The sequence below is a fragment of the Pecten maximus genome, chromosome 1, assembly GCF_902652985.1.
Source record: "Pecten maximus chromosome 1, xPecMax1.1, whole genome shotgun sequence".
Lineage (NCBI taxonomy): Eukaryota > Metazoa > Mollusca > Bivalvia > Pectinida > Pectinidae > Pecten > Pecten maximus.
Window position 1 is genome coordinate 58,813,525 of NC_047015.1, and position 27,973 is coordinate 58,841,497.

At 35.6% G+C, this 27,973-nt stretch overlaps 1 protein-coding gene across 4 annotated transcripts in view; it reads right to left on the reverse strand.

Moving 5' to 3' along the window:
* The window catches only part of LOC117339394 (disks large homolog 5-like), an 86,042-nt gene extending 58,638 nt beyond the window's left edge, over window positions 1-27,404 (reverse strand). For 2 of the 4 annotated variants that reach the window (XM_033900959.1, XM_033900982.1), the window contains exons 1-2: window positions 26,990-27,404; window positions 10,356-10,421 (exon numbers count right to left, since the gene is read on the reverse strand). In XM_033900959.1, the coding sequence (XP_033756850.1) occupies window positions 10,356-10,421; window positions 26,990-27,281 (358 nt within the window). In that variant the 5' untranslated portion in view covers window positions 27,282-27,404. Of the gene's footprint in view, window positions 1-1,391; window positions 1,492-10,355; window positions 10,422-19,900; window positions 20,155-26,989 lie in introns of those variants that run through there. The other 2 variants (XM_033900975.1, XM_033900966.1) reach the window with 2 other exon arrangements.
* Between the last annotated feature and the right edge of the window lie 569 nt (window positions 27,405-27,973).

A 27,973-nucleotide genomic window follows, 5' to 3' on the forward strand; every position in this document is an offset into this window, starting at 1 on the left:
TGTGTACACATGTGATAATGTTTTGTATACCGATATACCAGCATGTGAAAATGTTTTGTATATCTATACCAGTCTATATAAGATACATATGTGTACATGTGATAATGTTTTGTATACATATACAGGTCTATATAAGATACATATGTGTACACATGTGATAATGTTTTGTATACCGATATACCAGCATGTGATAATGTTTTGTATATCTATACCAGTCTATATAAGATACATATGTGTACATGTGATAATGTTTTGTATACATATACAGGTCTATATAAGATACATATGTGTACACATGTGATTATGTTTTGTATACATATACCAGTCTATATAAGATACATATGTGTACACATGTGATAATGTTTTGTATATCTATACCAGTCTATATAAGATACACACATGTACACATGTGATAATGTTTTGTATACCTATACCAGTCTATATAAGATACAAACATGTACACATGTGATAATGTTTTGTATACCTATACCAGTCTATATAAGATACAAACATGTACACATGTGATAATGTTTTGTATACCTATACCAGTCTATATAAGATACACACATGTACACATGTGATAATGTTTTGTATACCTATACCAGTCTATATCAGATAAATATGTGTACACATGTGATAATGTTTTGTATACATATACAGGTCTATATAAGATACATATGTGTACACATGTGATAATGTTTTGTATACCTATACCAGTCTATATAAGATACACACATGTACACATGTGATAATGTTTTGTATATCTATACAAGTCTATATAAGATACACACATGTACATGTGTGATAATGTTTTGTATACCTATACCAGTCTATATAAGATAAATGTGTACACATGTGATAATGTTTTGTATACATATACAGGTCTATATAAGATACATATGTGTACACATGTGATTATGTTTTGTATACCTATACAAGTCTATATAAGATACATATGTGTACATGTGATAATGTTTTGTATATCTATACCAGTCTATATAAGATACACACATGTACACATGTGATAATGTTTTGTATATCTATACCAGTCTATATAAGATACACACATGTACACATGTACACATGTGATAATGTTTTGTATATCTATACCAGTCTATATAAGATACACACATGTACACATGTGATAATGTTTTGTATACCTATATCCAGTCTATATAAGATACACACATGTACACATGTGATAATGTTTTGTATACCTATACCAGGTCTATATAAGATACATATGTGTACACATGTGATAATGTTTTGTATACCGATATACCAGTCTATATAAGATACACACATGTACACATGTGATAATGTTTTGTATATCTATACAAGTCTATATAAGATACATATGTGTACACATGTGATAATGTTCATATACCTACCCATATGAAGGCCTACTGTAAAGCCATACTTGAACATCTTGTATTGTAGAGGAGTTGGATTGCTGCTTTTTCGTGCACCTGGCATCATTTTATCAGAACCCACCACTAGCCTAGTGAAACACCAAATCCTCCAATAACACAACCTCTTCTAAACCATGTTTTAAACTGTTCTCCAGGAACCATGTTCATAAAACAAATATTAAATCCATTTCAACCTTGTTAAGATTTGTTGAAAAATTCACTAAATCTGTAACAGTCTCTATCTGCAACATATCTATGTCATGTAGTCCATCAACACTTTCAATGTAACTCAACATTAAGTCCCCATCTACAGTGAAGCAAGTGCTCCACAAACTGTGTACACACTGGACTAGCAGGCTGCTATCCCCTGTATAGTTTGGCTAGTTTTTTTGTTTTTGCTATGTACTGTAGTAGCCTGTCCTCCTTGCTCCAGTTCTGACTGGCCAGGATTTACAATGCTAGCCTAGTAGACATCTAGTATTTTTACACACCCCGACAGGGACACTCTTGGTACAGAATGTTTTTTCACTCCACTTTAATTTTGTGACAGCGTGTAAAATCCCAGTTATTCCTCACACATGTACAGCCACTAACACAGTAGCCAGCTGCCAGCCCTCTCCTGCTTTTTATCTGAGGAAGGCTTTTTTTTGCTCCTACAGCCTCCTCACACAGAGGTCAAGGCAAGGGTCAACAACTGTATAAACACAGCCTGAGAAGCGGCCCACTCCCTATCAGGGGAGGCTACTCCAAATCTGCGACAATTAGCCTACATAATACGTATGAATTGGTTTTGGGATCAACACACTTCCAGTTTTTGTACCTACACACATATCGTAATTTCTACATAGAAAACAATATATTGTTTGGGTAACCAGTTAACAACATTTGTTTGGGTAACCAGTTAACAACATTTGTTTGGGTAACCAGTTAACAATATATTGTTTGGTTAACCAGTTAACAACATTTGTTTGGGTAACCAGTTAACAACATTTGTTTGGGTAACCAGTTAACAACATTTGTTTGGGTAACCAGTTAACAACATTTGTTTGGGTAACCAGTTAACAACATTTGTTTGGGTAACCAGTTAACAACATTTGTTTGGGTAACCAATTAACAATATATTGTTTGGTTAACCAGTAAACAACATTTGTTTGGGTAACCAGTTAACAACATTTGTTTGGGTAACCAGTTAACAACATTTGTTTGGGTAACCAGTTAACAACATTTGTTTGGGTAACCAATTAACAATATATTGTTTGGTTAACCAGTTAACAACATTTGTTTGGGTAACCAGTTAACAACATTTGTTTGGGTAACCAGTTAACAACATTTTTTTGGGTAACCAATTAACAATATATTGTTTGGTTAACCAGTTAACAACATTTGCTTGGGTAACCAGTTAACAACATTTGTTTGGGTAACCAGTTAACAACATTTGTTTGGGTAACCAGTTAACAACATTTGTTTGGGTAACCAATTAACAATATATTGTTTGGTTAACCAGTTAACAACATTTGTTTGGGTAACCATGCAGTTAACAACATTTGTTTGGGTAACCAGTTAACAACATTTGTTTGGGTAACCATGCAGTTAACAACATTTGTTTGGGTAACAAGTTCACAACATTTCTCTGCACACTCTAGGCATAAAAATCCTTTAGCAAAAGTTGCTAAAATACCTGTTTTCTCTTTAGCAAATAAGAAATGGTTTTAGCAAGACAATGTTATTGCTAAGAATTTAACAAGAGGCCCAATGGGCATGTATCGCTCACCTGGCTTTTCAGCAACTTTGAAGTTGATTGAGGTCATTTCTACAGATACTATGCTGATTACTTCTTTATTCAAATATCCTAGTAAGCTAGGTTTATTCATATTAATAAATTTTCTAGTCCTTCATTCCAGCATTCTATTGACCTAATATCAGGTCTCGGAAGCTCTTGGCTATCGCAAAATTATTGTTTACAGATTTAAGCCGATTTCACCCCTGTGACCTTGAATGTAGGTCAAGATCATTCATTTGAACAAACTTGGTAGCCTTTCACCCCAGCATGCTAAAAGCCTAATATCAAGCCCCTGGGCCTCTTGGTTATTAAGAAGAAGTCATTTGAAGATTATAATCTATTTGACCAATATGACCTTTAGTGAAGGTCAAGGTCATTCATTCGAAAAAACTTGGTAGCCCTTCACCTAAGCATACTACAGACCCCAATACCAAATCCCTGGGCCTCTTGGCTATTAAAAGTCTTTTGAAGATTATAGCCTATTTGACCCATGTGACCTTTAGTGAAGGTCAAGGTCATACATTTGAACAAACTTTGTAGCCCTTTACCCCAGCATGCTACAGGCCCAATATCAAGTCCTTGGGCCTCTTGGTTATTGAGAAGAAATTGTTTGAAGAGTATAGCCTATTTGACCCATTTGACCTTAAATGAAGGTCAATGTCATTTATTTGAACAAACTTTGTAGCCCATTACCACCTTGCATGCTACAGACCCAATACCTCTTGGTTATTGAGAAGAAGTCGTTTGAAGATTATAGCCTATTTGACCCACGTGACCTTGAATGAAGGTCAAGGTCATTTATTTGAACAAACTTTGTAGCCCTTCACCCCAGCATGCTACAGGCCCAATATCAAATCCCTGGGCCTCTTGGTTATTGAGAAGAAGTTGTTTGAAAATTATAGCTTTTTTGACCCACGTGACCTTGAATGAAGGTCAAGGTCATTTATTTGAACAAACTTTGTAGCCCTTCACCCCAGCATGCTACAGGCCCAATATCAAGTCCCTGGGCCTCTTGGTTATCGGGCAGGTGAGCTAATAAATACATATAGAACACGCATATTTGTTTGATTTGTTTGAGAAACTAGTAAACAACAGTGAGGATAACAAGTTAGCAAGTTTATTGGGTAAGCATGAACGAAAGTTTGATGGGGGTACCAGTTAACAACAGTTTGTGGGGTAACCATAAACAACAGTTTGTGGGGTAACCATAAATAACAGTTTGTGGAGTAACCAGTTAACAACAGTTTGTGGGGTAACCATAAACAACAGTTTGTGGGGTAACCATAAATAACAGTTTGTGGAGTAACCAGTTAACAACAGTTTGTGGGGTAACCAGTAAACAACAGTTTGTGGGGTAACCATCAACAACAGTTTGTGGGGTAACCATAAACAGTTTGTCGGGGTAACCAGTAAACAACAGTTTGTGGGGGTAACCATAAACAACAGTTTGTGGTGGTAACCATAAACAAGTTTGTGTGGGTAACCATAAACAGTTTGTCGGGGTAACCAGTAAACAACAGTTTGTGGGGTAACCAGTTAACAACAGTTTGTGGGGTAACCAGTAAACAACAGTTTGTGGGGGAACAAGTATACAAAAGTTTGTGGGGGTAAGCAGTATACAACAGTGAGTGGGGTAACCAGTCAACAAAAGTTTGTGGGGGTAACCAGTATATAACAGGTTGTGGCAGTAACCAGTATAGAACAGGTTGTGGGGGTAACCAGTAAACAACAGTTTGTTGGGGTAACCAGTAAACAACAGTTTGTGGCAGTAACCTGTATACAACAGTTTGTGGAGTAACCAGTTAACAACAGTTTGTGGGGTAACCAGGCCAGTAAACAACAGTTTATTGGGGTAACCAGTAAACAACAGTTTGTGGGGGTAACCAGTAAACAACAGTTTGTGGGGGTAACCAGTATACAAGAGTTTGTGGGGGTAACCAGTAAACAACAGTTTGTGGGGGTAACCAGTATACAACAGTTTATGGGGGTAACCAGTTAACGACAGTTTGTGGGGGTAACCAGTAAACAACAGTTTGTGGGGGTAACCAGTTAACGACAGTTTGTGGGGGTAACCAGTTAACAACAGTTTGTGGGGGTAACCAGTAAACAGTAGTTTGTGGGGGTAACCAGTAAACAACAGTTTGTGGGGTAACCAGTTAACAACAGTTTGTGGGGTAACCAGTAAACAACAGTTTGTGGGGGTAACCAGTAAACAACAGTTTGTGGGGGTAACCAGCAATCAACAGTTTGTGGGAATAACCAGTAAACAACAGTTTGTTGGGTAACAAGCAAACAGTTTGAGGGGGTGACTAACAAACAACAGTTTGTGGGGGTAACTGGCAAACAACAGTATGTGGGGGAAACCAGTAAAAAACTGCAGTTTGTGGGGGTAGCCAGTAAACAACAGTTTGAGGGGATGACCAGCAAACAACAGTTTGTTGGGTAAACTGTTGGGTAACCAGTTAACAAAATAGGTCAAGGTAATTCTTTTGAACAAATAATGTAGTAGCCCTTCATCCCAAAATGCTACATATACAGGTCCAATATCAGGTCCAATATCAGGTCTTTAGACCTAAAAACATTGATGCTGCATAGACAGACAACAGAGGTCACAATACAACATAAGCTCAGTTGCCCTTCAAACTAAAGATTAATTGGGTTTGTTCTATTGTATATATATACACACTGTCATTAGGTGTAGACATATTGATGACAACTCTAACTATTGGTTTATCTTTCTCACATATATATTTCATTGTAATGTGGAAACTTTAATGGAATAATAACTAAATTTCAGATCATTAACCCCAGCCTGACAAGTATTCTGTTCACAAATCATGTCCCAAAATAAACAGAATTCAAATTAAACAATACATGTCCCTTACAGGTGTCCCCATATATATACTGTAAACAATATATGTCCCTTACAGGTGTTCTCATGTATATACTGTAAACAATATATGTCCCTTACAAGTGTCCCCATGTATATACTGTAAACAATATATGTCCCTTACAGGTGTCCCCATATATATACTGTAAACAATATATGTCCCTTACAAGTGTCCCCATGTATATACTGTAAACAATATATGTCCCTTACAGGTGTCCCCATGTATATACTGTAAACAATATATGTCCCTTACAGGTGTCCCCATGTATATACTGTAAACAATATATGTCCCTTACAGGTGTCCCCATGTATATACTGTAAACAATATATGTCCCTTACAGGTGTCCCCACGTATATACTGTAAACAATATATGTCCCTTACAGGTGTCCCCATGTATATACTGTAACAATATATGTCCCTTACAGGTGTCCCCATGTATATACTGTAAACATTATATGTCCCTTACAGGTGTCCCCATGTATATACTGTAAACAATATATGTCCCTTACAGGTGTCCCCATGTATATACTGTAAACAATATCTGTCCCTTACAGGTGTCCCCATGTATATACTGTAAACAATATATGTCCCTTACAGGTGTCCCCATGTATATACTGTAAACAATATATGTCCCTTACAGGTGTCCCCACGTATATACTGTAACAATATATGTCCCTTACAGGTGTCCCCACGTATATACTGTAAACAATATATGTCCCTTACAGGTGTCCCCATGTATATACTGTAAACAATACATGTCCCTTACAGGTGTCCCCATGTTTATACTGTAAACAATGTATATGTCCCTTACAGGTGTCCCCATGTATATACTGTAAACAATATCTGTCTCTTACAGGTGTCCCCATGTATATACTGTAAACAATATATGTCCCTTACAGGTGTCCCCATGTATATACTGTAAACAATATATGTCCCTTACAGGTGTCCCCATGTATATACTGTAAACAATATATGTCCCTTACAGGTGTCCCCATGTATATACTGTAAACAATATATGTCCCTTACAGGTGTCCCCATGTATATACTGTAAACAATATATGTCCCTTACAGGTGTCCCCATGTATATACTGTAAACAATATATGTCCCTTACAGGTGTCCCCATGTATATACTGTAAACAATATATGTCCCTTACAGGTGTCCCCATGTATATACTGTAAACAATATATGTCCCTTACAGGTGTCCCCATGTATATACTGTAAACAATATATGTCCCTTACAGGTGTCCCCATGTATATACTGTAAACAATATATGTCCCTTACAGGTGTCCCCATGTATATACTGTAAACAATATATGTCCCTTACAGGTGTCTCCATGTATATACTGTAAACAATATATGTCCCTTACAGTTGTCCTCATGTATATACTGTAAATAATATATGTCCCTTACAGGTGTCCCCATGTATATACTGTAAACAATATATGTCCCTTACAGGTGTCCCCATGTATATACTGTAAACAATATATGTCCCTTACAGGTGTCCCCATGTTTATACTGTAAACAATATATGTCCCTTACAGGTGTCCCCATGTATATACTGTAAACAATATATGTCCCTTACAGGTGTCCCCATGTATATACTGTAAACAATATATGTCCCTTACAGGTGTCCCCATGTATATACTGTAAACAATATATGTCCCTTACAGGTGTCCCCATGTATATACTGTAAACAATATATGTCCCTTACAGGTGTCCCCATATATATACTGTAAACAATATATGTCCCTTACAGGTGTCCCCATGTATATACTGTAAACAATATATGTCCCTTACAGGTGTCCCCATGTATATACTGTAAACAATATATGTCCCTTACAGGTGTCCCCATGTATATACTGTAAACAATATATGTCCCTTACAGGTGTCCCCATGTATATACTGTAAACAATATATGTCCCTTACAGGTGTCCCCATGTATATACTGTAAACAATATATGTCCCTTACAAGTGTCCCCATGTATATACTGTAAACAATATATGTCCCTTACAGGTGTCCCCATGTATATACTGTAAACAATATATGTCCCTTACAGGTGTCCCCATGTATATACTGATAACAATATATGTCCCTTACAGGTGTCCCCATGTATATACTGTAAACAATATATGTCCCTTACAGGTGTCCCCATGTATATACTGTAAACAATATATGTCCCTTACAGGTGTCCCCATGTATATACTGTAAACAATATATGTCCCTTACAGGTGTCCCCATGTATATACTGTAAACAATATATGTCCCTTACAGGTGTCCCCATGTATATACTGTAAACAATATATGTCCCTTACAGGTGTCCCCATGTTTATACTGTAAACAATATATGTCCCTTACAGGTGTCCCCATGTTTATACTGTAAACAATATATGTCCCTTACAGGTGTCCCCATGTATATACTGTAAACAATATATGTCCCTTACAGGTGTCCCCATGTATATACTGTAAACAATATATGTCCCTTACAGGTGTCCCCATGTATATACTGTAAACAATATATGTCCCTTACAGGTGTCCCCATGTATATACTGTAAACAATATATGTCCCTTACAGGTGTCCCCATGTATATACTGTAAACAATATATGTCCCTTACAGGTGTCCCCATGTATATACTGTAAACAATATATGTCCCTTACAGGTGTCCCCATGTATATACTGTAAACAATATATGTCCCTTACAGGTGTCCCCATGTATATACTGTAAACAATATATGTCCCTTACAGGTGTCCCCATGTATATACTGTAAACAATATATGTCCCTTACAGGTGTCCCCATGTATATACTGTAAACAATATATGTCCCTTACAGGTGTCCCCATGTATATACTGTAAACAATATATGTCCCTTACAGGTGTCCCCATGTATATACTGTAAACAATATATGTCCCTTACAGGTGTCCCCATGTATATACTGTAAACAATATATGTCCCTTACAGGTGTCCCCATGTATATACTGTAAACAATATATGTCCCTTACAGGTGTCCCCATGTATATACTGTAAACAATATATGTCCCTTACAAGTGTCCCCATGTATATACTGTAAACAATATATGTCCCTTACAGGTGTCCCCATGTATATACTGTAAACAATATATGTCCCTTACAGGTGTCCCCATGTATATACTGTAAACAATATATGTCCCTTACAGGTGTCCCCATGTTTATACTGTAAACAATATATGTCCCTTACAGGTGTCCCCATGTATATACTGTAAACAATATATGTCCCTTACAGGTGTCCCCATGTATATACTGTAAACAATATATGTCCCTTACAGGTGTCCCCATGTATATACTGTAAACAATATATGTCCCTTACAGGTGTCCCCATGTATATACTGTAAACAATATATGTCCCTTACAGGTGTCCCCATGTATATACTGTAAACAATATATGTCCCTTACAGGTGTCCCCATGTATATACTGTAAACAATATATGTCCCTTACAGGTGTCCCCATGTATATACTGTAAACAATATATGTCCCTTACAGGTGTCCCCATGTATATACTGTAAACAATATATGTCCCTTACAGGTGTCCCCATGTATATACTGTAAACAATATATGTCCCTTACAGGTGTCCCCATGTTTATACTGTAAACAATATATGTCCCTTACAGGTGTCCCCATGTTTATACTGTAAACAATGTATATGTCCCTTACAAGTGTCCCCATGTATATACTGTAAACAATATATGTCCCTTACAGGTGTCCCCATGTTTATACTGTAAACAATATATGTCCCTTACAGGTGTCCCCATGTATATACTGTAAACAATATATGTCCCTTACAAGTGTCCCCATGTATATACTGTAAACAATATATGTCCCTTACAGGTGTCCCCACGTATATACTGTAATCAATATATGTTCCTTACAGGTGTCCCCATATATATACTGTAAACAATATATGTCCCTTACAGGTGTCCCCATGTATATACTGTAAACAATATATGTCCCTTACAGGTGTCCCCATGTATATACTGTAAACAATATATGTCCCTTACAGGTGTCCCCATGTATATACTGTAAACAATATATGTCCCTTACAGGTGTCCCCATGTATATACTGTAAACAATATATGTCCCTTACAGGTGTCCCCATGTATATACTGTAAACAATATATGTCCCTTACAGGTGTCCCCATATATATACTGTAAACAACTGACGTGCTGGAAACAAACACAGGGTAACTGTAGGCCACACGTACCCCTGGTCGCAACAACAAAAAACTTATTACCTGAGCGGCATGACTGATTCAGAGGGTCTTCCTCAGAGTCTGATGCAAGTGATAGTGATCTGGAATCTGAAAAATAAAGGGACAAAGTCAATAATGTGTAATTAACAAGAGATCCCAGATGGATGGTAGTCTTAAAACAAGGGCCCAATGGGCCCGAATCGCTCACCTGCAATGCAGTGATCTTTTCATATATGATCCAGAATTCGATGTCAAGGAATTTTGGTTACATATCTCAAATAATTGATTTTAAATGATATTTGTGAATTTATTTTCAGAATGTTGTCTGATCATCTCAAAACAACTCATTAAATCAGATAATTAATGTATTTATTTTATCTTATTGAATTTAAATAAAACATTTCTACATCAGTTATAGTGCTGAAATGTTGGACATAGTGGCCTGACTTTTCTTATACAGAACTTTTTAAACCAAAAAATAAATACATTAAATATTACTACCATGTCCTCTTTTTATATCATCATATCAAATATTGACTTAAATTTATTTTTTGAAGATGGGTTTTAAAAACGAAATTTTGAGATGTAACATTTTGTGTCAAACTACGTTACGTCTCAAAATGTTCCTTATAATATCCATCTATCCTTCCCGGCGATCAACGGTAAATTTCTTCAGGTAGGAACAATGTTATTTGTGTTATACATCCAAATCCAACTTTCCTGTGACGAGTCGAATAGAAGGCAGATGCTTTGAAAATAGTGCCTGAAATTTCGTGTCAAAATGTAAACAGTTTTTGCTCGTGCAATAGATAAGGCCTATGTTACATCGATGGTACACGTCATGATCATCTGGTGATTCACCACACGTAAAGTCTCGCTGTACACGTCTGATCATCAGAACCTGCGCTAATTTTCAGGAAATATGGGAAGAAGTAATAAATCTGAGTTACAGAAAAAAAATCGGGGAAGTACTAGGGCTGCTTATCGAAAGAATTAAATGAGATTGGTGAAGACTTTGTCAACTTCATAATGGCAGAGCGGCCGTCGTGACAAATCACGATGTGTCATCTTGTCGTTTTGTCCGAAGTAATTTTCTGATGAAAGATCATCTAAATCATTGTTAAAGTCAATATTTGACTGTAAACTTGGAATCAATACTGTCAAATTAAAATTTAGTGTCTACGGCAGATACAGGAGCTGTGTTGTCTGTAACACCCTTCACTCATGATCACGTCTCACTGTTATCTAGGTTATTCAAATCTTTATATAGGAATGACGTCAACAAATGTGATTGGGCAATGCACTAATGTACTACTAAAAATAGTCTAGGTGATTTCCATTGTAGATGGCGCTTTTTACAAATAGACTGAAATTTGATAACTAATACTGGGCATCAATTTTGTTTTGTTGTTCGACGGATAAATTATGAACAATATGGCGTGAACGGGGAAACATTATGTACAAGTTCTAAAATGTTTAGCACGGAATAAAACCCACTTGCAACAAAATGCAAGTGCTATTTTCTTCTACTGGCGATTTCAAAAATCCACTTGCAATTTGTACCTACGAACCAACTAGAGGCTGATGTCCGCATAGCTGGTGGGCAGTATATTAGACATTTCTAACATAGCCTGTGACGCGAACTCCGAGACCGACTCCGACTGTTTGGGGGGGTCATCTCAAAATGCTCAAACAGCGAATATGTTTTCTAATTTTAGCAATGCATTAGCATACCGTCACATAATAAGATGGTCGCTAATATATATATATACGTGCTGCATAACAATTGTTTTAATTCACGGGACACATATGACCTGCTATTTTTTGCCATTCGTGATGTTTTCAACGGCCTGCATAGTGATACCCAGACAGCATGCTTACGTTGGACCAACATCGGTAAATCACGTTGGGCCAACGTAATGTTGCTCATCGGCGCAACGTTGGGCCAACGTGCTGGCCCGACGTTGGTCCAACGTCAAAAATGAACAAATCCATTGTTGGCCCATCGTTGGTCCAACATCAAATTTAAATAATTTATGTTGGCTATACGTTTGCAATATCGGGAAACTTACATTGGACCAACGTTATGGCAAGCCATTTGGGTTTTTACCTATTAAATACAGATACAGTATCTGTATTCAAAATAAAGTTATCATTATTAATATAAAAATTAAAGATATCTTTAATTCAAATAGAGATATCTTTAATTTAAATAGAGATATCTTTAATTGAATTAGAGATATCTGTATTTGAATTAGAGATATCTGTATTTTAATTAGATATATCTCTAATTAAACACGAAATAGAGATATCTCTAATTCAAATACAGATATCTCTAATTCAATTAAAGATATCTTTATTTCAATTAGAGATATCTGTATTTAAAATAAAGATATCTTTAATTCAAATACAGATATCTTTATTTAAATTACAGATATCTCTAATTAAAAAGAGATATCTTCATTTTAAATTGAGATATCTTTAATTAAATAGAGATATCTTCATTTCAATAGATACAAACCCAAACGGCTTGCCATACAACGTTGGATTAATGTCAGAAGTTTGACCTATGTGTTGGTTTTCGGTTGTGTTGGAGCTGATACAGTTGATTCAATACAGCACGAAACCGTATGAATATGGTTTACATCCTTTGTCTAATACCACCTTCAATATACACGTTTAACTTCAAGAGAATTAGAATCCCCACGGTAAGGTACGCATTACAGGAGTTACATTTTTTATTTTCTCACATGTAACGCAAATTCTAATTTTTTTACTAACCGTAGGTCCAAACATGGAGATGGATTTGCCGGATACTTGTGTGATACTTGGCGACAATGATTATCCATTTACTTCACCCAACAGAAGACAACAGATTTTTAGAAGAAACGTTAAGCAGCGTCGAAAATGCCGAAAATTTAACAACATTTTGAATAGTTACAGAGTCAGAGTGGAGCATGCCATCCGAGAAATGAAATGAAATGAAATTACCGCGTAATCGGAACGCTGTGGAACGGTGCATTTATTTAAGATAGGGACATTAAGGCCAACGGTCTATGTCCATCAGAACCATATGAGTTATCATACAAATCTTATTATGATTTTCAGTAATATATAAAAAGTTGAGTGATAATGTATTGCAGCTCTTGCTCACCATAGAATCTCAGGTGAGTCAAGGACATATATAACCCTCGGGCCGTCTTCAAAATTCTATTGACAATAACATGTATGGTGAAAGTAAATAAATTGAATACAATATGCAAAAATATCTTTATGTGTTGAAATGTATCTATCGATTTAGTTATTATTTATTTTTTCATGATCGAACGAAATATGACATAATCCTATAGTATTCGGTATTTTAGCATTTTGAGATGACCTCTCAAATAGTCGGTGTCGGTCTGGGAGTTCGCGTCTGAGGCTATGTTAGAAATGTCTATTACCAAGGGTCTATCTCAAAGAATGTAAGGTTAAAATTTCTGGAGAATGTGATTCTGGAGATGGCAAAAAATGGTGGATATCTTGAATGATGTAGTTATTTTAAACAATGGAAATCCAACTGTGTCCGGTGCTGATCATCCACAGGAAGCTTCAACAAAATTCATCAAGTTTTTGTTTTCATCATTTTCATCATCATCAAAATGTCAAATGCCATGCTTGCAATATTTCGATATACATATACATATTAAGTTGAAGACGTAATGACATTACAGTATATTGTCAATTTATTGAGGCAATCTAGACAAAATAATTGCTTAATATAATTATTGAAAAAGTAGGTAACAGTGACCTAATTTTGCAATATCAGTTATCGGCATGCATTTATCATCCTAGATGTCCATTTCTGTTGCCCCAATATGATTATGGAAAAAGGTCACAGTGACCTAATTTTGCCATATTAGCTATCGGCATGCCTTTCTCATCCTAGATGTCCATTTCTGTTGCCCTAATATAATTATTGAAAAAGTAGGTCTCTGTGACCTAATTTTGCAATATTTGCTATTGGCTTGCCTTTCTCATCCTAGATGTCCATTTCTATTGCCCTAATGTAATTATTGAAAAAGTAGGTCACAGTGACCTAATTTTGCAATATTTGTTATCGACATGCCTCTCTCATCTAAAGTGTCCATTTCTATTGCCCAAATATAATAACTGAAAAAGTAGGTCACAGTGACCTGATTTTGCGATATTTGCTATCGGCATTCTTTTCTCATCTTAGATGTCCATTTCTATTACCCTATCATAATTACTGAAAAAGTAGGACACAGTGACCTAATTTTGCAATATTTGCTATCGGTATTCCTTTCTCATCCTTGATGTTTATTTTTGTTGCCCTAATGTAATCATAGAAAAAGTAGGTCACAGTGACCTAATTTTGCAATATTTGCTATCAGCATGCAATTATCATCCTAGATGTCAGTTGATGTTGTCCTATCATCATTCCTACCTTTCATTTGCACAAGTCACAACAGAGCAATGTAAAGACATAAATAGTATCAATGTGACATGCTTTCCACTTGCACAGTATCACTTCATAATATATATGTACAGTAAAACTCACTTGTGTCGAACACGGTTGAATCGAATACATCGGATGAGTCGAACGTTTCGTTCGGTCCCGATTTTTTCCCTTCTTTATCTTAGTAAATTAAGCACGGATGACTCGAACACTGTTGAATCGAATACTGCGGTTGTGTCGAATATATTTTGTGGTCCCTCCCTTCTAAACTATACCAAAATTTCCATTTTTGTGTCGAACATCGAGGCGTCATGCTGTCTCAGGTAAAATTTGCTGGCCTCGTCTGATTGACCGAGTGTGACCGATCACCCGTAACGGTGTAAACAGAGCCTATTATTAGTTTCCGGCTGTCTGTTACGCATCATCCAATTGTTTATACAGGTGCTCAGGTGAAGTAAAACGTTCAGGTATACGGTAAACCTCCGGTTAGTTCGAACAAAATCAAATAAATATTGACGAACCTGTTCGAATTATTCGAAATTATGCTTCAGAAAATATGCATGAGTTCGAACTATTCGAGACAATATCGGCAAAAATCTCGGCAGAGTAAAATCATTAGAAACAAACACATCCATCGTAAATCTGATACGTAGCAACGGCGGCCTGAACAATGGCACATTTATAAGTAAGTAAAATGATAGTTTTTCATTTAATTCAATATTAATTGATCGTTAACGTTCTTCATTTCGCGATAATTATGATGGTTTTTGCGCGAAGCCGCTCGCGGATCGGGCAATGCGTAGCTACAGTAGGCCCCAAAACAGTACAGTACACGTTTCATTTGTGACACAAAAGTTAAACATTTGTACAGTATAATCTTTGCATGATTATATTTTTTATCCGAATGAGAAACTATCACTTTATTATTGTAATAAATGGTCTCTTAAACACATCAAAAGCAGTCTTCACAACCTGTTGCGTTTACGAAACCACTACTGTAAAAATAGGCAATATGTGTTGGTAAAATTAGGTCAGAACATCAACATGTCTGCTTTTAAATATGCCCAGTCGTATTATCTACAAAACATAGTTGCTACCTGCAAAATATCCATCACTAATTGGGACACCTGTGGATTGTTTTGACTGGATATGAATGCTCTTCACGTCACTCGGCACGATCGGGCGGCCGATCCTTTCAACTTTACTGCAAGCGACACCTCGCGTGGCCTGCATACCTAGCGTGAGGTCGCAGGTTTTCAGGTAATACCTTGATTGGCAATACTTAAGAGATTGTCCAGTCACAATTAAATATCATAATGCTAAGTTAACACTAGATATATGTGAAAATACACGGACGATTTCTTAGTTTGCCATACACAGCGCGAATACAAATATCGCTTGTTATTTATACATTGTCGGGGCCTAAATTTTGCAATTGGCTGTCTCTTGCGTGGTGTATTTTGCAATGTAACAAAAACTGAATTAAAGCTAAAATATGTGGCATATATTAAATCACAGACGCGTTCTAATGATCACGCATACAATCTATAACCTAAAACGTGCTTGTTGATCAAATTTAAATCTTGGCATTTTTTCTGGGCCGGTCATCGGGGCCAGGTCGTCACGAGCTTTCAATTGAGTTTGCCGATAAAAAAACTTACTTTACGTTCTTCATTTGACAAATTCGAACTATACGAAATGGTGTCAGTTATAAACAGCCAGAGTTCGAACTATTACTAGCTAAACAATTACTGTTTTTTTAGAAAAAAATGTGTGTTCGAACTATCCGCGTGTTCGAATTAATCGGAGGTTTACCGTACATAACTAAGAATAAAATGTGCACGTTTTAGTCTACAAACCAATATGTGTTCCGTTTACTGTTTTGATGCACAAGGCCGCCGAAAAAAATAAGGAAAAAGTAAATGATAAATTACATATCTTCCATCGAAAAATGCAAAGAAAAATACCTGTCTGTCATTGATTTATCTATATATGCCTAAATTCTGAATACGACGATGCAATAGTAACAATGATATGCGGGATGTTTTTACTCTGTTCAAAAGATTGTGGCAATGCATGATAAACACTGACCGCGGCCTTCACCTTTGATACAAAATCAGCATACGGTACGCGTACGGTCGATCAATTTTCCCGGACTGTTTATTGTTTAATATTGTTATATTGGAGAACAATATAAACGGATTTAAAGATAAATATTATGAGTACAATATATACATTTATATTCTTATAATATATGTAACGTTTTCATAGAATATTATGCTGTCATTTGCGACTCCCGTGTGTAAATCGTGTGTCTATGTCAAAGACTATTTTACGCATGAACTTTGTTTTTATCTGTAACTGTGCACAATATTGTTTATTAGATAAAGGAATAATTGTTATCATGTACAATTAATTAATTTCTTTGTTATTATGTTTTGCTTATTTTCTACTATGTTATCATGCAAGCACTTGTTCTGCATACAACCGATGATAGTCGGGTTTTGTCTCCGTATACAAACACGGATAAGTCGAACCATCGGATAAGTCGAATATTTTGCTTGGTCCTGTCGACTTCGACTTATCCGAGTTTTACTGTATATGACTAATGAATTAGAATAGGCTGCATTCCCAGACCTCTGCTGCCCTTTATCTAATTAATCTTATTGTTTTCCTGTGTGACCCTAAACCAGCAATACTATGGTTCCATGCAGAGATTAAGCTAACAGGTTTTCTCATCAAAACTAACTGGTATCAGATAGTAGAAAATCCAAAAGCCTAGTTATCTTAAACAAAGAGCCGGCTGCCAGTTCCCCCATTTGGGACCCCTAGCAGCAATGTTCACACTGAAGATATATACAGTGGGTGCTGTTAGCAGCCAAGCTAGTCAGCTGCCAGTTCCCCCATTTGGGACCCCTAACAGCAATATTAATGTTCACACTGAAGACAAACCATACAATTAAATTAATTAAAAATCAACCACTCATTATACGTACTCCAAATTAAACTCGTCTCTTTATCATCACTATCTGAACCTTGTTATTGAAAATCAACTCTAAACGATGTTCCAGTCATTAGATATCGTGTTCACAAACAAAAAATAATGTACTTTTTCATAGCTCATCAGGTGATAATTGCTGTGGTGGCCATCTTGTAAATTCAATGAATTTTTGAAACAACACCTCTCATTCAGAAATGTCACTAGAACATTCCTAGAAAGTCTTCTTACTACCAAGCAAATAATATTGGAATTATAGGTAGCACACTACAGTAGGACAGCCTGGCCATGGGCAATTTTTTTGTTAAGCAAATAACCCCTGTATTAAGATATGCATGAAAAATGAAACAAGAGGCCCATGGGCCTTAACGGTCACCTGAGATTTGAAATATTTCAGTTTATTTAATTGACCCTTTTTGCCCCCCCCCCCCCCCCCCCCCCCCCCCCCCCCTCATCAGCCCATAGGGGTCAGTCAGGGCCAACATATGCATATTATCAAACTTTCATTCCATGCTGAAAATGTTAACGAGAATGAATTCCAATAGAAATCAAAACAAATCAGTCAAAAATGTGATTTCCGTATATAAACTATAATAAAATTTACCCCCTCCCCAGGGGCATACTTGTGACCTCAGGGTCATGAAATTTAAAATTTCAATAAAGCACCATAAGACCCATCAAACTATAAAGAGTATTTGATTCCACCTTATTTCAGTCTTGAGAAGAAGATTTTTGAAATTTCAGTCAATTTGACCCTTTTTAGCCCCGTCGATCAGCCCCGGGGGTCAGGTCAGGGCCAACATGTACATGCCATCAAACTGTCATCCCTTGCTGACAATTTTTACAAAATTAGAATGAATTCCAAAACAAATAAAACAAATAAAAGTCAAAGATGTTATTTCCCTATATAAACTATAGTAAAGTTAAGCCCCTCCCCAGGGGCAAACGTGAAACCCCTGGGTCATGAAATTTACAATTTTGGTAAAGCACCTTAAGACCCTTCCATCTATGAAGAGTGTTTGATTCCAGCATATCTGAGAGTAGAGAAGAAGATTTTTGAAATTTCAGTCAATTTGGCCCTTTTTAGCCCCGCCCATCAGCCCCTGGCGGTCAGTCAGGGCCAACATGTGCATACCATCAAACTGTCATTCCATGCTGACAATGTTTACAAAATTAGAATGAATTCCTATAGAAATAAAATAAATTAAAGTCAAAAATGTGATTTCTCTATATAAACTATAGTAAAGTTTAGCCCCTCCCCAGGGGCAAACGTGAAACCCCTGGGTCATGAAATTTACAATTTTGGTAAAGCAACTTAAGACCCTTCCATCTATGAAGAGTGTTTGATTCCAGCATATCTGAGAGTAGAGAAGAAGATTTTTGAAGTTTTAGTCAATTTGACCCTTTTTGGCCCCGCCCCTCAGGCCCCTGGGGGGTTGGGACCATATAATTTACAATTTTGGTTGACCTTTAGCCATAGAAGCTTCCTGCCAAATTTCATAGAATTTGGTTTGTGGGTTTTGGAGAAGAAGTCGAAAATGTAAATTGTTTACGGACGGACGACGCACGACGGACGACGGACGACGCACGACGCACGACGACGGACAAAAGGGGATTAGAATAGGTCACTTGAGACTTTGTCTCAGGTGACCTAAAAATAAATGTACACTATAATTGGTATATTCAGTATGAAGAAGTACATACAGGCTTCACATTTGTTAAAACAAAAATTAATAAATTGGTTCCGGATTTTAAATTTCCGGATTTTCCGCAAGTGTGCATGTTTACACAGGAAATTTAGTTTTGCCTACAGCGATAAATGGATGCCCACAGTAAAGGTGAGATAGCCGAAAAACTTAATTGACAATATATGTCAAAACAAGATTAAGTCTGTCTTTGGGATAGCCTTTGGCTCAGGTGAGCTAAAAAAAATTGACCTCAAAAGTGGTGCAATAAAAAAATCATTCCACACTGAGTTATTGCTAATGATATATGACTTCATAAATTTTACCCTAATTGGTAACATAGGGGCCACGGCAGAAATCAGAAATTAACACAGGGCACTGGTCAAGATAGTATTGATCACAGACGGTGAGTGGATGGACACCAAGGTAGGTGTGTCAGACTTACCTGGCCACGTCCAATAACTGGTCAAAGTCAACTTGTCACTACTCCATAGGGCTTCCAAGAAAAATCAAAATTCTCCCAGTAAATTCACATGATTTCTTATTATTTCACACAGAAATATCTGTCTGGATCCAATACAGGTTTGGGCAATTACTAAACAAATCCCAGGCAGAAGAATGTGCCACAACTGTAGGCTTACAAGTAAAAAACCGTGACAGGAGACGATTCAGTCAAGCATATCTAGGCCATCCTGCCACCAGGTAAATACTTACCTGGCTGTTGTACATGCCTTGTGGCTGTGTAGATCCTAGCCAGTACATACATAGATCACGGTAGTTTGATCTCTCACAGGTGTAAACAATCAATATACATACACATATCCTGTCATATGAAAAACAATGCCTTCCACTACCATCATATCTGCTGCATATAAAACTATTTATTATTTTTTTCCCCAAAAAAAGTTTTCAAATTTGATACAATTGTCACTCCTTTGAATCTTTAAAAGACACACATGTTATTACAGGTCATACACCAGTATCCTTTAGGAAGTCGGTACACCTCACAGAAATGTCAACTCATGCTTATATTAAGACTATCTATACAGCTCTGACAGGTATCAAGGGAGACAACTTCAATCAAAATACTGGAAGTACTGATATCAAATGTTATTGTAAAGAGCAAAAGAGGCAACTTCTTTAGTTTAATGTTTGTAAATTCTTTTGTTTTGAGGTAGTAATCTCATAACATAACAGGATAAAAAAGGGTGAAGAAAACTGATGTATATCACTGAAACCAAGCGTAATTTGTGCTTTAAATACCATTATGGCCAACATGACTAGATGCTGAATTAGGGGCTAGTATCTTTAATGTAGAAATTGACAAAATACACTTTTACTGTAGATTCAACTACTTTCAAAAGCCAAAAGTAATTTGAAATGCATACTATATCCATCAACTACTAAGAAGTCCAGAGGGCCTGTATCCCTCACCTGGATATTTCAGTAAGTATGGGAAAATAATATTTAGTAAAATTTCAAATATTTTCCTACTTCTGAACTGACTCTCCCAACAATGGTTCAAACTACAGGTTGACTAAATCCTGTCATTCTTGACAAAAAAAGTATTTTAAAGTGGTTGTCACATCCATAATTTAGGCAACATACAACATTGCCAAATAATTCTCAGATCAAAATTCATCAAAATCCATTTAGTTTTTTTTAGGACTGGTAGCATTTTTAAAAACTTGTTAATAATAATATTTATTTTCTATCACTATTAAGGGCAATAACTTTAAGGGCTTGTTCAAGATCTTGTCAATATATGGCTGCATACAAAGTTTCATCAAATTTGGTTCATAATTACTCAAGTTATTGTGTTCACAAGATCATTGTTGACAGACATCCATCTTGGATTTCAGACAGACCTAAAAAATAACATGGGCCTTAAAGGTCACCTGAGTTCTGGAATGAGCTGATAGATGATTTGCTTTTAAACCAAAATATTTGACACCTCTCAAATCTGTGACCATGAAACTAGATAAAGGTTTGTTCATTTGAGTGAACACTGTGAAACTAGATAAAGGTTTGTTCCTCCCAGAACGCTGACTTATGTGACCCAGTATATAACACAACAGCCTCGATTTTTGGTCAGTTGACTACTTGTTTAATTGTGACCAACTTTGCTCAGAATGTAGATCACAATGTTTGTTTTCTGAAGATACCACATCTGACTTTACTTTTTTTTAACCTCTTGGATCTACACCTTTAAGGTCAGTTTGCTCTAGAGCTGAAACGAATGTTCGAATGTTCGCGAATGAATACCAATTCCCTGAATTTTCGAATAGTGTTGTGTTTAAAATGTAAAAAAGACAATGCTTTTACTAGAGGCTTTTCGAATATTCAGAGAAGTGCGCTTAGGCGTCATAAAATGTCGGAAGACCATGCTAGTGCAATTGATACTCAAAGTCGTCAAAAAAATCGCGATAATCATAATGTAACCTACCTCTGAAGATGTCGAAGATGTTGATGATAATGATGACATATGCGAAAACAAATCAGATTAAAAGTTAATAAAATAGTACCTATTAATTTTCAAGTAAAATATTAACTTCAGCATAAAATTCACATGAAAAAAATTTCTTTTATGAATGAGTTCAATGAATTGTATTAAACAAACAGCAACAAGTCAAATGTACTGTGCATGTTTTAACATTAAGTAAATAAAACCTTGGCACCAATTTACTACGGGTCTTTTTTGTTTTGGTATGTTTCCTCTTGTTGAATCCAATATGTATACGGTATTTTTGAACATAGTTTAAAAAGTTGTAAACTGAAGAAATACTCTTCACTTTGTGACATGAGGGGTAAAAAACCCCTTTGCTTTGTGGGGGTTGGAGTGAAAACCCCTCATGTCAAAAAGTTATCTGGAGCACTGCAATAGTGTAGTCAGGGGATAGACGGCTATAATGTTGGTAAGCTGATATGAGTGAAAACAATATAAGCTAAAGCTGTGATCTAGAATGTGCTGTAAAACACAATTTCAAGTACTTCCCTAAATTACAAAGCTCTTTTCTGTTACGTACTTTGAAGGTTTAAAGATAAAGTATGATTTATCATTTTGTATCGGATAAGAAAACTGAGCTAGTTACACTTCTTTTGCATTAAAACATAGAGTATTTACTTGTGCAATTAATATTAAGTACAAAAAAGTTGAATCCAAAAGTAATCAAATCATGTTTTTATTTCCTGTTGGTTTAACAGTATTCGCAATAATACATACAAGCTGTTTCAAATCCATTTCTTCTGAACTAGTTTTTCATTAAATATTCCATAATTACATTACAATCAAAATATTATATATATATCTAACATGATAAAATATAAGCAATATTAAGACCAACCTATTACAGTCATAGAACATTTTACCAAAATAACATATCCGATATACTTATTTTAAACCATAAATTGTACAATACAGAGCAACCCGCTTATTTGCATAGCCCTTTTTCCATGACAAAATATGCAAATAACCGGAGTATTCGTATAGGCGGAGTTGGGTTTTGGCCCCTCTTATACACATGTAGATTGTCAGGTAGGTACTTAAAATGGGCGCTATATGATTGTTTACGTTATTTGCATTAAAAATATATTTTTAAAAAAACATTTAAAATATAAAAGTAAATACGAAATACATGGGTTGTTATTCTTTGTAAATGTACAAATATTTGCATATACTTCATCGTTTTCTACTTGTCACTCCGAGTCTGTGCGTCCGATATCGGTCATACACGCGTGGGTTGGCACTACGATGTACAATGTCATCGTTTCAATTAACATTCATTATCGTCTCGAGATACGTTCCTGCTATGAGTATATTAGTTGTTTGATCATAGATGATGAACTGCTGAAGCAATAGACTGTCTTAAATGACCGTGACATGTGTATTGTCGTTTGGTTTTGTTTTGGAAAATGGCGCACACACAGAAAGAATTGTCGTTCATTACACATATGCCCCCACAATGCAACGCGCCTAGAAAACAATCATGGCGATCGCAACCTGCCTCAGCGAGTGTTCAAGTGCACAGAACACAGATTTGGATCGATGCTATAATAAATAAACAAATCTCATCAAAAGATGAGGCATATAGATATTTTATTCAGTAATTCTTCTGCACATTGCTACTGATATGGTCTAAATAATAACAATGTCGATATCGATGCATCGAACGTAACCTGTAATGACGAAGTGTGAACCAATGATAAGATAACGTTGTACATCGTGTCGAATCAATATGAATATGTAAGTTAAAACACATTTCATAAAACTTTTATTACGGGAAAATCACAAAAATACCCTAAAATAAATTAAAAAATTTCGATTTTTTGGAATTTTTATATGCATATAAGCAGGAGTCGGTGTTTAAGTCGATGCAAATACACGGGATTGAAATACAAAGATAAAGAGGAAAAAAATCGGGACCTGAGAATTTTATGCAAATAAGCGGGATATTCAAATAACCGATATGCAAATAAGTGGGCTCCTCTGTATTATAAAATTGGTTATTTAACAGAAGGCTTAAATATAGACTCTAACTGATAAAAGAGGGCAAAATATCACCGAATACGTAAACAACCCTGGTGATTACTATCATTTGTATATTCAGTCTCAGTTTCCCCGTGTCAGAGTCATATTTTAGTATGGTGATCTAGACTGCTATAAAAACAATTTTGTAAGCATCAAATATTGTCAAAATTTGTTTCGTGATAATTCATGTACATATATTTTTCGTACAAACTAAGTTAGCTATATATTATTGGTTTCCACGTGTCTGAGCCATAATTTATGGTCGTCTATAGACCGATACTAGCTAGATTAGTACTATTTCAAACTTTTTGTTTGAATACCTTTAAATATGTAGCATTTCTATATCAAACATATTGCAGTTAGTATAAATGCATAATTTCATGTATAGTTCCAGTATGAAAATGGTGATCTATGTTAATGGCAAGCATTATATTTCCAGTTTTAGATTCATATTATGATAATTGATAATAATTACTCTTTGTAATCACATTTATGTACGTGTGTCGTTGTCATATTTCCGATACAGATATGTGATAATCTTGCATTATTTTAGCTATAAACAGTGTTCTCTTAATAAATTGAATATATCTATCTATATAATTTCTATAACTTCGGATGTAATTCAGACTTTATTGACACATCTAGTTTATAGGTTGTATATATACTATTGTTTAAATGTATATTTGTAAACGCTATATCATCAATATTGTTGTGGTGATATATTTCATTTTATTCTGAATAAATGTCAAGAACTGGATCCTTTGCGTTTCTTTCTTATTCTTCCACGAGGTATGTTCCGAAAGCCAGAGGTATGTACCGAAAGCCACGTGGTCAATATTTGAAGTCTTTGCTTGTTAGAGTTACCTCCCTTCGAATATAAATTTTACAATTTCAGAACTGATAACCTAAATTAGCACTAATCAGGTTGGCGAAGGACCTTTTAAATGTCATAATTAATGTTGCCATGCATTTATCTCGACATTTAAGGGTGTTTTTGGGTAGGTTTATGGTGTTTTTGGGTGGTTTTTGGGTAGTTTTGGGTGTTTTGGGGTGTTTTTGGGTAAATCGTCGCGCCCAGTTTGAATTACATAGCAAACAATCAAATCAATTTAAGCATCAATATTAAACAAATGAAACGTTTACAATAACAGATGAACACACCATTTCATTGACGAAGACTCAACGTCATATCGAAGTCAACTTGACCTAGTTTTGAATATACGCATTTACAGACTTATTTTTTGTGTCGACTGCAGTTTATCACATACCAACATTACTATCATTTGTTTATATATAAAACACAATTAATTTAATCGTGTTATAGCTACACTGAGGTGTTATTACTACCTTGTTAAGATATTTGAATCTAGAGCAATGGAGGGTATTATCGTCAGGCGGTAGTTATCGTCAGTTTTTACAAAAGTTTTGAATATTTCATTAAATGTTGAAGTGAAATTGCTGTTGTTTTCATTGAACAAATTTGTGATTTTTTAGAACGTTTCTGGCCTTATTTTCATTCAAACAAAGTTTCCAAACGGATAATATTTACGTTTAAATATCTTAATAATCTTCACGTCAAAATTTTCTGATGTTCTTACTTCACTTAATAAGGTAAGTGCATCATATTTCTCCTATCAATATCCAAATCTCGAAGAAACATTGGAATGTTTGTGATATATGTGAAGTTCCGCCGCGTCTGCTAAGTTTAACCGCGTTGTATGTACATCCGGGCTTCTTCGATGCCGTAAATCGGCCTGACGATAACTGCCACAATTTGGTACACTGGAGGCAGTTATCGTCAGTTTTGCATAATCGAAATAAATAACCTAGTCTTTTAGAAGACCCAATTGTTTGTTCTAAATTTAAGATTTGATTTTAAAAGATCAGTATTTGATCTGTGTCTTCCAAGTTTCATCTGTTATTTATTGATATCGTAATATTGTATTAGCATACGTAACATCGATGCTGAATGTAATGTTCACTGTTGCAAAGTGCTTGAAAGCTCGGGCAGCACGTGCAGAAACCCAAAACATTTCCGACAATGATATTTGCCCGGTTGCATATTTGTTTAACAGTTTAAATGCATTTTTTTGTTGATCAATGCATGTTCTTTAAACGTAGACATGATATTTTTTGTGTTTATAACAAGAAACATTTCAAAACGCATGAAAATATTGACGGTGACGATAACTGCCTCCACCTGACGATAACTGCCTCTGTTCGGCCGGAAATACAAATAAAGTATGTTCCCTCGTATTAGTGACAAACGCTCAACGAGTCAGACTCTGGTAAACACAACACTAGCCTAAGCTTAACCTACAACAGTTATTTTATTTTTATGAACAGTATTAACTGGTAATGAAGCAGTCATACTTAAACTGACGATAATACCCTCCATTGCTCTATATACTTTCAGTTTCACTTGTTAAAAATTTAAGAAGGGGAGTAACTTCCACTTAAAATGGTCATAATGGAACATTTTACCTAAAATATCTTGCATAAAAATAGAAGAATGATGTGTTTTTAGTTTGAATATTACAATTGGCCAATTCTTACACCATTTATACAAACAAAATCATATTCAACTTATCAAGATGCATGGAGTACGCGTTTTTTGTATATTTGAAAAAAATGCCATTTTAGGACAGTGGATTTTCGTGTTTTAAAAATCGTAGGGTAGAAAATTTGTTTTTCAACCGATTTTCAATCTGTTTCCTGTTTTGTAATGAGAAAACATAGATAAACAAAATACGTTACGGTTTATATAAGCACATATTAAGGAAAAAAATGGTTGAGCGTTGCTACATATAATAGAAACGTCAAGTAACGACGTCGCCATTTTGAGCTGTATTATGGCCAGGCAGTGATATGTCATGCCCAGTTGGACGTAATGTCAATGCGTATTTAAACAATACTCAGCATAGATATTTAATACATAAAGTTATCAAGTAAAAACTGCGGTCTGAAACCAGGTCATTGAAAACAAATTGAATATGGAGATCTCACCTGGGGTGACAGCTCTCTGATTACACCCGAGGAACATCGCCGTAAGGAGATGAGGGTATGTCGTTTCCAACGCCAGACACAATCCATGGAACGCCGAGTTGGGCTTGTCGGGTAGAATGTCGAGGAGTCTTTCTGCTCTCCCAGCTCGACTCGGCTGTTTGTTTATCTCGCTGATGTCATCTGGGTACACTACATTTTTGCTTTGCAAAATCGGCAACAGTTTTTCCACTTCTATGGCACTGAGAAACTTAGCACGATGGAGACTGAGCAGTTCTTTATGTTTGCTCTCCATATTTCTTGGGGAATCATATTCCAACCATTTTAACTGTCATACATTGGAGATATAACGTTTTTACAAACATCGCCGTTCGCCAAATCCAAAACGTTCTCAGCCATCTTGCTTTCCAAACAATGCAATCAGCTGGCAAATTATTCCTTATTTTCGTATCTTTTCTACTTTTATAACATATTTTAAAGAATGTTGAAAATGACAATAAATAGATATCTTTTGACGTCAATTTCCGTGTTTTATTTATATCATGCATATGCTGTTGTATGTTACCATAAAAAATAATAAATACAAATATCAACTTTGTTTATTTTGGCGGAACATTTCACGCACTTGCTATGAACTCATCAAGATAACGACTGACACTTCAGGTTATCGACCACAGCCTCGATTACGCGTCTCTGATCTGTAATTTGGCCTACATACAGCATGTCAGAGATGTAATTATTTCTTTTCTATTCAAAAAGTGGGGAGGCAAACCATTTTCATTTTTTTTTCAAATTTGAAACGAACCCATGGGTATGTTACAATGTATGGCAAGCCGTTTTAATACATTTAGCTTTAGGTAAAAGCTTTTTTTTTACTTAACCAAAACATATTTTGACTTCGGGCCTAGAATTCTATAGGACAGAGAAGTGAAAACCCTCTTTTTGCATTATGTTTAATTTTAAAGCTTAAATTTTAAAAAAAATTGC